An 11805-nucleotide genomic window follows, 5' to 3' on the forward strand; every position below is an offset into this window, starting at 1 on the left:
TGTGAATTCCTGAGATATCTATCAACAGCCTTGGGCTTGCCAGTTAAATACCTGCGCGACGTGAAGGAGGGGTAACGGTAACCGCGATCTCCGAGGCTACTGGCGCTACCCGAATGTGAACCAACAAAGGTGAAGGAATCAATATTGCTCTGCGAGTGGAACGACATATTAGGCAGACAACTTGCTTAACCCCGCATCTCGATGTCTTTGGGAAGGAAGGTACTGTTCAGCCAGCCCCACCTAGCTGCTTCGACACACACTATCAGTTACACACTATGGATACCTCGAAAGCTGCTCAACAAACTCCAACTCATGGGGCTCCCCTGACTTTTCTCCTCCGGCTGAACCGCCTTTGAGCTGTTGCCGATTCCATTGGCCTTCAACCATTCCGGATCGATATTCTCGAGGCTCAAATGCGGAGCGACGTCTGCACCGTTTTTCGGTCCCTGTCTGTCCTGCATCGTCCAGCCCATACCCAGGTGTGCCCAGGGGTTCTTGTCCATGTACTGGAACTCAAAGTCCTCATAGCGAGGTTGCTCAATGACTTGCTGGTAATGGAGCGAAGATCCGGGCCAGATGGCGTTGACACGGCCAGTTTCGTTGTTCTTGTACCCTGTCGTGTGACGAACTGTCAGTACCGTAACTAATTGAGTATAGATGTCCAAGAAAACTCACAGCTGCGACATTCATCCGCCCACACGGTGTGTTTCACCCACTCCTGAACATGCTCGTTAAAGCTGTCAGTGATATCTTGCCTCGGTACCCAGCTGCGAAGGTTCTCATTCTGCGTCTTCTTGATCAGCCTGATCGCGTAGTCTGACACGGAATGCAATGGCGCCATGACGCTCCCGTTTTGGATAGGCCAAGTTGGTCCGATGAAGGTCATGAAGTTGGGCATGTCGGGTACCGCCAGCCCAAGATAGGATTCGGGAGCAGTTGCCCACTTGTCCTTCAGGTCAACGCCATTCTTGCCTACAACCGGGAACAGAGGCCGATATGTATTGTCGTAGCCAGTGGCACAGACAACCGTGTCAACCTTGCGCTCAACGCCATCGGCCCCCACCACACCGTCTTCTGTACAGCTGACCACAGCGGTAAAGTGTACATCGACATTATCTTTCTGGATGGCTTCCATGTAAGGATCACCAGGCGTGATCCTTCGGCACCCAAAGCCAAACGTGGGGGTGAAACCCTGCAGCAAACGTTGATCCTTGATAATTTCCCCCATACGCTTGCGGAAAAAGCCAGACGCCCCCTTCTGCGCCATGGAACCACTGTAGAAAGCGCCCCAGGTGCCATTCACTTCGCTCTCGATAGCCTTGGCATGGGAAACAAGATGGCCGGGGTTCCGTCTGAACTCGTCACGCTCCTGCTGCGTGTAGATCTTGGATGGCGTGCCCGAGTTGCCGGCCAGGACTCCAAACCAGATACCCGTCCGGACAAAAACGTCGAGGTGCTTTGTGTAAGGCTGCATCCCAGGAACTGTTTGAACCGATGATGCGCCGGAGCCGATGACAGCAACGCGTTCATTTGCCCATTTGTCCTGCTGGTAGTCCTCGGGCCACTGTGCGGTGTGGACTACTCGTCCTTTGAATGTCTCTGTCAGACCGGGGACATCGGGCCACTGCATTCCTACTTGGTTAATTTCCTCTCTAACCCGACGTAACAAAGATGGAGCCGTCTTACCTTTGGAGTGCTCAAGACACCTGTCGCATGCAACAACACATGGCAATGATCCTCAAACTCACGAGGTTCTTGCCCTGGTATTTGCTGCCGTAGCTTGACGGTCCAGATTCCCTCCTCCTCACGCCAGTAGCAGCCTATGACCTCGGTGTGAAAGGACATGTATTTACGGAGATCAAAAGTCTTGCAGACCGTGTCGAGATATTTCCACAAATCATCGGAAAAGGCAAAATATCGCGGCCAGTCCGGGTACTATAAGCAGGCACCCACGTTGTCAGTTTCAAGCAAGACGGGCTTGGAAGCAAGGACCCTCTCACCAATGCAAATTGGTACGTATACGCATGACTTGGAACATCACAGCCGGCACGTGGGTACTTGTTGGTGAGCCATGTTCCTGGACATCGGTTAGTTCCGAGGCCGGATAGGGTAGAGAAGCTGAGTCTGACCTCCAATGTCTCGGTTCTTCTCATAGATGACATGTTCCACGTTCTGGCAGTCTTTCCGGATACGATATGCCATCAAAATACCAGAAATACCGGCGCCAATAGTCAAGACTCGCAGTTTCCGGTTCTGAGGGTCGTTCCATGTCAGGTGTTGGGGGATGTTGTACACCGGCGCCTCTGCTGCTGGCGCTGGCGAGTGGTTCGGCTGTTGACCCTCGGGGGTTTCTTCTTTCAGGTAAGGGGCCATCGAAAAGTCTCTTGACGAATCTGTACAAGGGCATTGTTGCGTTCATCTTGGGCCGGCAAGCTGCTTTGTTAACATTTTGAGATCCTGCCTTCTCGCCCTTGCTAACGGAAAGCGGGCCAGCCCGTGTCGGCCCACGGGCAAAGTTCAGCTATCAGCCGGTCACCGAACCTTCGGCTGCATCTTGGTGTGGTCACACAAAGATGGCAACACCGCGCCTCCGCTTCGGCTGACATAAGGTAGCTGGCGCATTCAACAAGAGGGGCTTTGCAACAAGGGATTCTCATGCCCACTATTCACTTCACAACACATCTAACCGCTACCTTACTCGTTCAACATCGCAGTCAGCAACCATGGCCGTGCCCCCAGCTCCCAAGCCCCCCAGCCTCCTAGGCTACCACCGCATCCTCTCCCCCTTGGCCGGCGTCCGCGTCTCCCCGCTTTGCCTGGGCACCATGAGCTTTGGCGAAGCGTGGAAAGGCCGTCTGGGCGAGTGCACCAAGGACACAGCCTTTGAGATCCTCGATTGCTTCTACAACGCCGGCGGCAACTTTATCGACACGGCCAACTTTTACCAGGATGAGGACAGCGAGAAGTGGCTCGGCGAGTGGATCGAGGCTCGCCAGAACCGCGACGAGCTCGTCATCGCCACAAAGTATACCATGCCCTACCGCCTTCGCGGCCATGAGAAGATCAAGTCCAACTTCCAGGGCAACCAGGTCAAGAGCATGCGACTGTCTCTGGAGGCGAGCTTGAAGAAGCTCAAGACTGACTACGTCGACGTGCTGCTGGTGCATATATGGGATTACACCACCAGCGTCGAGGAGATGATGCAGGGGCTGCATCACCTTGTTTCGAGCGGCAAGGTGTTTTATCTCGGAATCAGTGGCGCTCCAGCGTGGGTTGTGGTCAAGTGCAACGAATGTAGGTCCTCCTTTCTCTGACACAAAGGTCTACGCCCAGCTTCGAGCTAAACAAGATGGAAAAGATGCCCGCCACCACGGCTTGACAAGGTTCAGTGTCTACCAAGGCCATTGGTCCTGCAGCTTCCGCGATATGGAGCGCGAGATCATCCCCATGTGCGAGTCCGAAGGTCTCGGCATCATGCCATGGGGTGTTCTCGGTCGCGGGCAGTTCAGGTCATCCGAGGACTACGCTCGCGAGGGCCGCAAGATGGGCCCCCAGGACGAGACGCATCGCCGCATGACTGCGAAGCTGAGCGAGCTTGCTGAGAGAAAGAACACGGTTCCGACTAGCATTGCCCTCGCTTACGTGATGCACAAGGTGCCCTACGTTTTCCCCGTCCTTGGTGGTCGGAAGGTCGAGCATCTCAAGAGCAACATTGAGGCCCTCAGCATCGAGCTGACCGCCGAGGAAATCCAAGAGATTGATAACTCTGAGCCGTTTGATCCTGGCTATCCTCTGAACTTTTTGTTCGAGACCCCAGCGCAGAGATACCGGTTGGATATGTCTGCGAGGCATATTTGGCAGTTGACATGCAACACCAGGTTGGAGACAGTTCCAAAGCCAAGAGTGAGTTATTCATGCCGTTTCTCAACCGACTAAAGAGAAGTTACTGACTGTTGATATAGCCCATTGAACCTAAGCAGGGGATGAAACAGTTTGATTTGTAGACTTGGATTGGGAAACGTGGACAGGATGGAGCACAGATCCTAGATACTTCGATGATTGAAAACGCAATATGGTATTCCTTCCCAGCTGAACGCAAACTAGGTACGAGCAGTGTGACGTCCACTCAAAGCCGTGTGGTGGCAATTGTGACATGAGTAAATTCATGAACATGTTCCATGTCCAGACCGTCTATAGAAATAATAGGCTTGCATCCACGATGGGCCTGACAACAAAAGTCGATTGCAAGCGAGATCCTGATGTCGGCGGACACTCCCCGATAAATTGCCTGATGCAGAATCATATCGCCGTCCTGTGGTCGGCTTTGGCTCTGAAGCACCCCGAGCGGTTTCTTGAGCCAGTGAACTCTCGAAAGCCCCGTCGTCGTGAATCGGCCCGGTCACCAAGGCACACAGGTTCCCGGCACCGGTGCCCGAGGATGTACGCTGTGGGTCGTAACTCAGGCAAGGCTATAACTCTCTGACTTCTTCTAATCAACTTGCCTGGTACACTCACCTATCACTTTACTCATCACTCTATCTGCCACTCTATATTTCCCACCACATCCACGCCACAATGACGGAAACCACCCCAACCACCACCCCCTCCTCCCCACCATCATCACCAAAAGACCCCTTCCGCCTCGACGGCAAAGTAGCCCTAGTAACCGGCTCCGGCCGCGGCATAGGCGCAGGAATAGCCCTCGCCCTCGCCCACCGCGGCGCAAAGCTCATCATCAACTACGCGCACTCATCCGCGCCAGCCGAAGCCCTCGTCTCCGAAATCAAAGCCCTCGGCCCCGGCTCCGACGCCATCGCCATCAAAGCCGACGTCTCTGACGTGGACCAAATCACGGCGCTCATGTCCCAGGCCGTCGCCCATTTTGGCAAGCTCGACATCGTCGCCTCCAACAGCGGTGTTGTGTCCTTTGGTCATTTGAAGGATGTCACCCCTGAGGAGTTTGACAGGGTTTTTGGCGTGAACACGAGGGGGCAGTTTTTTGTTGCGAGGGAGGCGTATAGACATTTGGAGGTGGGGGGACGGATTATAATGACTAGCTCGAATACGGCGAGTGTGAAGGGGGTGCCGAAGCATGCTGTTTATAGTGGTTCTAAGGGGGCGGTGGAGACTTTTGTGAGGTGTTTGGTATGTTTTTCTTTTTTTTTTTTTCTAAATTCACAATTCACGGACAAGGATGGGGAAAAGATGATGTTAACAACTGGGTCTGTCAAGGCCATCGACTGCGGAGACAAAAAGATCACCGTCAATGCTGTCGCGCCTGGGGCGATCAAGACGGACATGTATGCTGCTGTGGCTCGCGAGTACATCCCTGGTGGGGAGAACTTTACCGACGAGCAGGTTGATGAGGTATGATATTCCTTTCGCTCTCTGTAACTTGAGTTGTACTAATCCCATTTCTTCTCTCTCAAAACAGTGTGCAGCTTGGCTATCGCCCCTTCAGCGGGTGGGACTGCCTGACGATGTTGCCCGCGCGGTGTGCTTTCTAGCCTCGGACGCTGCCGAATGGGTCAATGGCAAGATCATCGGCATTGATGGTGGTGCGTTTAGGTAACCGAGTCGATTGTTGGTCGGGGATTCAGAGATTAGTAAGGGTGCTGCGCGCATTTCGGTCACCGAAGGGTGGTGTGATCCCCGAGTAGCAGGATCACACCAAGCTTGAACACCATTCGTGCCCGCATTTTTAATGTGTTCTCCCTTTTACTTTCAGAATGGGAACTTTGTTATGTTGCATTTCTGCGCCTATATGCTCGAAATATCCAAGAAATCGGTTACAATGACATACGTACATAGCGGCACCAGATTATGACCCAATTGTGCCCCAAACCCGTCGTTGGACAAGACTATTCACAAAGGGGCTTGATCATTATAGATAATCAGTCCTACCAAAAGCAGGCGACGCAATACTTTGCCATTTATCTCCACACGGTGATGATGTCACAAAGCCACCTTAAACCCCCTAAAGCACCCCTGAACCCCTATTCACCCCTCTTCCCAGGAGGAACATTCGCCATAGCCTCCTCCGCCAACACCGGCCTCCCCGCCACATCAGAAAAAATTGGCTGCTCATAAACATGTAAAAACCACTTCGTACACGCCGGGTGTGCACCCCGCCACTCCCCGTCCAAAAAGAACCTAAATGCCCCAGCAATAATCCCCGCGACAAACAGATCAGCAAGGGAGAGTGTTTCCCCAACGAGATAAGAAGTCGTCTTCGCAGCGAGGTGGTCCTCGATGATCTGAAGCCTCTTGAGTGTTGCTTGCCTGTTGAGCTCGACTTCTTCCTGCACAAAGGGTGAGCGACCGATCAAGGGGTTGAACCACCCGCCGAGGGAGGGGAGGATCTCTGAGTTGGCGAAGGACATCCAGCGGAGGATGCTGGCGTGGTTTTCGGTGTTGCCGGAGCCGAGGAGGGGGGTGGTTTTGTCTTGGGATGTGACTGCATATGAGGGTTAGTAACGCGAGAGAGAGAGAAGATAGATTGGGTGAGAGAATGTACTGTAGATGGCAATTGCTATGCACTCGGACAGGATGAAACCGTTTGCGCCGACGAATGTGGGGATTTTGCCGAGGGGGTTCAGCTTTAGGTATTCTTCTGGCGCCTGTTGGGATGAGGTGATTGTCACGAGGTCCAGTGGGAGGTTGGAAGCTTTGGCAACTGCCAGGATGGCTGTTGAACGGGGGTTGAACTGTGGTCTGTGTCAGCGTTGTGGTTTGAAGGTATTGCAAGAGATGAACCATCATACAGGGCGCGTGTACAGGATACCGAAGGCCATGATGGAGAAGTGTGGTTGGAAATGCTAGCAAGTCAGGTGCTGGCAAGAGCGCTTCCAGGGTGAATGGCTTAGCTGCGGAGGATGCCTAAGCAAGACTTGATATCAAGTATGAGATTGATAGCTAAGCTAGGTAGCCTGGGCACATTCTTGTTCCTATATCTATTGGTAGATGCAGTGGTCCCCGATTGGATCAGATGCCGACTGTCTCGTTCCGACATCCCATAACCACGGCCCTCAAGCTCTCCCGGTCCGTGAATATATCCTCATCCTCAGCAACCTCCGGCAGCGACATAATGGGTACGAAATCTCTAAATGCCTCTTCGCTCGCAAAGTTTATAATGGCAAAGCCATCAAAGTTGATATTTTCGGGATTTCCGACCAACATGTTCAAGGGGTACGTAGGGCTCGCCGAATCCCGAGCAAGATAGTGACGGGTGTGAGACAAGGGGAATCGGGGGCCGGCGAGAGACTGGAGCAGAGGGACATGAACATTTTCCCAGTGGTCCTTGAACTGCTCGGGTGATATGTCTGACTTGCGGGTAACGAAGATGATGATTGTATATGGCTTCGAGCTGGAAGACATGGCGGCGGCTGTGGAAAGCGACGAGGGCTCAAGGACCTGATGCGGAGATAAAAATTGGTTGAAGAAAAAACGCAGTCTCCTTGGTTTTGTCCCGAAGTCTCGGTAAGTGCCTGCACGTCTTCGGAAGCCGACCTGCGCCACATGCGCACAGCAGTCGGACTTTGAACCGAAAGGTAGCCACCCTGTACCACCCAGAGATTACATTTGTTCTACCTAGGGTGAAACGTCTAGATCGCGAGGGCATTACTTTTCACGTTAGGCTGGGAGATCTTCTCTGATTTGTCCGGTGAAACGACCATCCCACAAACAATAGTAATCACGATGTATGCATCACAGGTTTTTGTGCTTGGTGCCATAAGTGCCCTACTCCTCTTCGTAACGAGATTCTATGCCGCTCGCAAGCAAGTATGGAAGCTGAAGAGCGCCAATCTCGTGAGTTCTGGCCTGACACCACGCCCTGCCCAGTAAGCTAATCTGTTTTGGCAGCCAATGCCAGAGTTCAATCTCACGTCTGGTCACTTCCTGGCTTTGAAGGAGACTGTCAAGACTCTTCCGAAAAACGCAACCCTGCACACGGTCATGATGCAACTGTCAAAGAAGTTTCCCTCCGGAATGTTCTACATCAACATGTGGCCTTTTAGCGGCACGTGGCTTGTGGTGACGACGCCCTTGGGAGCTTCACAATGTCAAACTCTGAATCTTATCAAGCCATCGATTCTCACAAAACCACTGGAAACCATCGGCGGTGGGCCAAGTCTGATCACCATGAATGGAGAGACGCATAAGAAATGGCGTAGTCTATTCAACCCAGGATTTAGCCCCAGCTATCTCGTGGGGCTGGCTCCGATGATTGCGGATGAAGTGGCTGTATTTTGCCGTCTGTTGAGGGAACAGGCTGGGAACAAGAACGCGGAGGTGCTAAAGTTGGAAGATCTGACATTACGCCTAACAGTTGACACGATTGGAGCCGTTGCTCTGTGAGTCTAGCAAAGGTTATTACCACAGAGCCGAATGTCTGCTAATGGCCATGCGTGCCCCCTGCAGAGACACAAGGCTACACCATCAGACAAAGGATAGCCAACTTGCTCTGGCACTTCAGCGGCAAATCGAATGGACATCATTCGGGACCACCTTTAACCCATTCAAACGCTACCTCACCATCCGCCCCTTGGTGCTGTGGTACAACAACCGCATCATGGATCGGCTCATTGGCCAGGAAATCGACAAGAGATACACTGAGCATCTGCAGGATCAAGGCTCAGGTGAAAGGCGCTCCAAATCCGTCATGTCGCTCGTGCTGGCTCAGTTCCTAGAAGAAGCCCAAGTCAAAGGCGCCCCGCCCCCTCTATCCGAGTTCAAGAAACTAGTTGCGCCCCAACTGCGCGGATTCCTGTTTGCTGGCCGAGACACGACGAGTAGCACCCTTCTCTATTGTTTTCACCTCTTGGCTACGCATCCCGAAGCGCTCAAAAGACTCCGCAGCGAGCATGGTGAAGTCTTTGGCGACAGGCTGGACGCGTCAAAAGCCCACCAGGCCATTGTAAAGGAACCTCAACGGCTCAACCAACTGCCGTACACGACAGCGGTGATTAAGGAAGCGCTTCGGCTGTTTCCTCCCTCTGCGTCTCTACGCGAAGGCCGCGCTGGAGTCGATCTTGTGGATGAGAAAGGAAGGCGGTATCCCACCGAGGGATGCAATGTGTGGACGCTGACAGTGGCGCTGCATCACAATGCCGTTTATTGGAAGCAGGCCGAGTCGTTTGTGCCAGAGCGGTGGTTGGTGGGACCCGAGGATCCCATGTACCCCGTCAAGGGGGCGTGGAGGGCATTTGAGCTTGGTTCTAGGGCTTGCATTGGGCAGACGTTGGCGCTCATGGAACTTCGAGTTGCGCTGGTGATGACACTCTCCGAGTTTGATATCACTCCGGCGTACGAGGATTGGGATAGGATGCATCCGAGGTCGGATGTCAAGGTGGTGAATGGAAATAGGGCTTATCAGGCAGAGAAGGGTGGTGGTGGTGCGCATCCTGCTGATGGATTTCCTTGTCGGGTTACGCTTCGCGACATGGATGGTAGAGAGGGTGACGTTCAGGGTTAACGTACCATTCTTCAGCTTTCCCATGTCAAAACTCCATATATTCAGAAATACTAAATCATCTTTCTTATTCCCTCTCACTTGGAACGAACGGGTGACAAATGCCCATGACTGTGTTTATTTCTTAGCATGACCTACTGCCCCTGAGCTGCCCCTGGCTAACCCCTAGCTAACCCCTGAATCCAGGATCCACTATCCACAAGATCACCAGCCTCCTCAAACAAAACCGGTCGACGCATTACACAGGCACCATCACCTCACTTTCCAGCCAAAATATCAGCAGCAATCTTCTCCGCCAATGCGTACACCGTCCCCATAGGCTGCCCATCAATCGCAAACGGGAACGCCGACGCATCCACCACCCGAACACCATCCACCCCCAAAACCCTCGCATTCGAGTCCACCACCGCATTCGGATCATCCCTCTTCCCCATAGCGCAAGTCCCCACACCAGCGTAATACGCATCCGACGTCTCAGCAATATAATTGTAAATCTCCTCATCAGTCTGATACCTCTCCCCAGGCAGAATCTCCGGCCCATCAATCACCTCTTGCATCGTCTCCGACGCCACAATAGCCCTGCACCGGCGAAACGCAGCAACAGCCATCTCCTTATCCCTCGGATCGTCCAACCAACGGGGATCAACAATCGGATTCTGCGCCGTATCAGTACTGTTAATCGTCACCGACCCCCGACTGAACGTCGCCATCAGCGCCGCCGACATGCTAAAGTAATTCTTCCCATCATACTGTGGGACAAACGTGTCGTCCAAGGCAATGTAGGAAAAAGTCGGCCAGTCCTCAGGGAATTCTTTTTCGATATCTGCCGCCGTCGAGTCCTTGAGCATGCCGGGCTGGTGCTTCTCAAAGGCAAAGTAGTCCTGCCCGGGGTTGGTCAGCAGCCCGGTGCGGAAGTTGTTGTACTCGTAGATGGACCGGGGGAGGGTCTCCTTGCTGCCCATCAGCTGGCTGTGGCTTTCTACTTTTACCGGGCTGGTCGGGCCGAGGATGATGGTGTCTTGCATGTTCTTGCCGACGCCGGGGCGGTCGGAGAGGACGGGGATGTCGAGCTTCTCGAGGGTGTCCCGGGGTCCGATGCCCGAGACCATCAGGAGCTGGGGGGAGCGCATCACGCCGGCGGAGAGGATGACTTCTTTTTTGGCGCCAATGGTCCACTCGAAGCCGTCGGTGCTCACCTTGACGCCGGTTGCCTTTTTCTTGTCGTCGAATAAGATCTTCTTGACAAGGGTGCGAGTGTAAAAGTTGAGGTTGTTGCTCTCGAGGAGGGCGTCGTGGAGGTAGGAGGTGGATGCTGTCTCGCGGCGCCGGGTGTAAGGGTTGATGGTGTGCGTGATGTAGGACCGGCCGAGCAGGTTGCCGTCGGAGAAGCCTTGCACTTCGGGAAAGCCCAGTTTGGCGAGTGCCTTGTCCACCCAGGATGAGATGGCGTTAGTCCAGTAGGGGTAGGCGACGTGGACTGGCCCGCCGGACTCGGAGAATGCAGAAAGGTTGTTGACGGCAGTGGCATTGGCAGGTCTTGGGTTTGTGTTGGGGCCGGAAAACTTTACGCTTTTCTGGAAGTACGGCAGCCAGTTGTCCCAGGTGTATGCATCGTCACCGACCTGCTCGGCCCATTTCTTATAGGCCCCTTTTGAGCCGCGGTGATAGAGCATCGCGCCGCGGGCTGTGCTGCCACCTAGTGTCTTTCCCTGCATGTAAAACATGGCTCTTTTGGCGAGACCCTACAATGATGCGTTAGCTCTCCTGTTCCTCTGAGTGTCCGAAGAGAGGGTGTACATACTGGCTGTGGCACAGTGTACTGATACCAGTCAAACAAGGGGTTCTTCACGTGGCCATTATCGAAGAAGTAGTTGAACAGATACATGGGCACCTCGGTCATATTTCCCCCCTCAATCTCGTAGAAACCGCCTGCTTCGATCACAGCCACCGAGTTGGCGTTGTCTTCGGAAAGTCGCTTGGCCATCGCTAAGCCAGCAGTGCCCCCGCCAACAATCACGTAGTCGAATGATTGCCCTGGCCAACCGTAGGGCCCGAAGTGCGAGCTAAGCAAGTCTTTTGCCTGGATACGACCATCCATGCGAGCTTCATCATGATTTTTTGTCGTGGTGAACAGGGACGAGACTCGAGGAATAGCATTGAAGGCAGAGAGATACAGCGGCTGCTGTGTTGCAGTGGCAATGCCAACGCTGATTGTCCGCGACAGGGCGACGAGGTAGAGTGGCAGGGATCTCATTTTGAGCGTCAAGTGGGTAGGTAATGTTAACAGTTCGGCAAAGCTGGAATATAGTTGAACACTACTAGTGAGATCAAGT

The 11805-nt window shown here is 53.6% G+C and overlaps 6 protein-coding genes across 6 annotated transcripts; 3 read left to right on the top strand and 3 right to left on the bottom strand.

Moving 5' to 3' along the window:
* Positions 1-266: 266 nt before the first annotated feature.
* Positions 267-2373, bottom strand: PODANS_2_7220 (uncharacterized protein; the record flags this gene model as incomplete). The annotated part of the gene is made up of 5 exons (XM_001911474.1): positions 267-613; positions 676-1696; positions 1786-1935; positions 2001-2077; positions 2130-2373. 5 exons carry the CDS (start codon positions 2371-2373, stop codon positions 267-269), a joined length of 1839 nt encoding a protein of 612 aa, XP_001911509.1.
* Positions 2374-2723: 350 nt separating this feature from the next.
* PODANS_2_7230 (uncharacterized protein) lies at positions 2724-3936 on the top strand (the record flags this gene model as incomplete). The annotated part of the gene is made up of 2 exons (XM_001911475.1): positions 2724-3294; positions 3359-3936. The coding sequence occupies 2 exons, from the start codon at positions 2724-2726 to the stop codon at positions 3934-3936; spliced, it is 1149 nt and encodes a 382-aa protein (XP_001911510.1).
* A 639-nt stretch (positions 3937-4575) lies between these two features.
* PODANS_2_7240 (uncharacterized protein) lies at positions 4576-5572 on the top strand (the record flags this gene model as incomplete). Its single annotated transcript, XM_001911476.1, has 3 exons — positions 4576-5145; positions 5233-5367; positions 5435-5572. The coding sequence occupies 3 exons, from the start codon at positions 4576-4578 to the stop codon at positions 5570-5572; spliced, it is 843 nt and encodes a 280-aa protein (XP_001911511.1).
* A 424-nt stretch (positions 5573-5996) lies between these two features.
* On the bottom strand, positions 5997-6794 carry PODANS_2_7250 (uncharacterized protein; the record flags this gene model as incomplete). Its single annotated transcript, XM_001911477.1, has 3 exons — positions 5997-6457; positions 6518-6676; positions 6764-6794. The coding sequence occupies 3 exons, from the start codon at positions 6792-6794 to the stop codon at positions 5997-5999; spliced, it is 651 nt and encodes a 216-aa protein (XP_001911512.1).
* Positions 6795-7866: 1072 nt separating this feature from the next.
* On the top strand, positions 7867-9475 carry PODANS_2_7260 (uncharacterized protein; the record flags this gene model as incomplete). The annotated part of the gene is made up of 2 exons (XM_001911478.1): positions 7867-8292; positions 8345-9475. 2 exons carry the CDS (start codon positions 7867-7869, stop codon positions 9473-9475), a joined length of 1557 nt encoding a protein of 518 aa, XP_001911513.1.
* A 254-nt stretch (positions 9476-9729) lies between these two features.
* Positions 9730-11726, bottom strand: PODANS_2_7270 (uncharacterized protein; the record flags this gene model as incomplete). Its single annotated transcript, XM_001911479.1, has 2 exons — positions 9730-11214; positions 11274-11726. 2 exons carry the CDS (start codon positions 11724-11726, stop codon positions 9730-9732), a joined length of 1938 nt encoding a protein of 645 aa, XP_001911514.1.
* Between the last annotated feature and the right edge of the window lie 79 nt (positions 11727-11805).

The sequence above is a fragment of the Podospora anserina genome, chromosome 2, assembly GCF_000226545.1.
Source record: "Podospora anserina S mat+ genomic DNA chromosome 2, supercontig 2".
In the NCBI taxonomy this organism is placed as follows: domain Eukaryota; kingdom Fungi; phylum Ascomycota; class Sordariomycetes; order Sordariales; family Podosporaceae; genus Podospora; species Podospora anserina.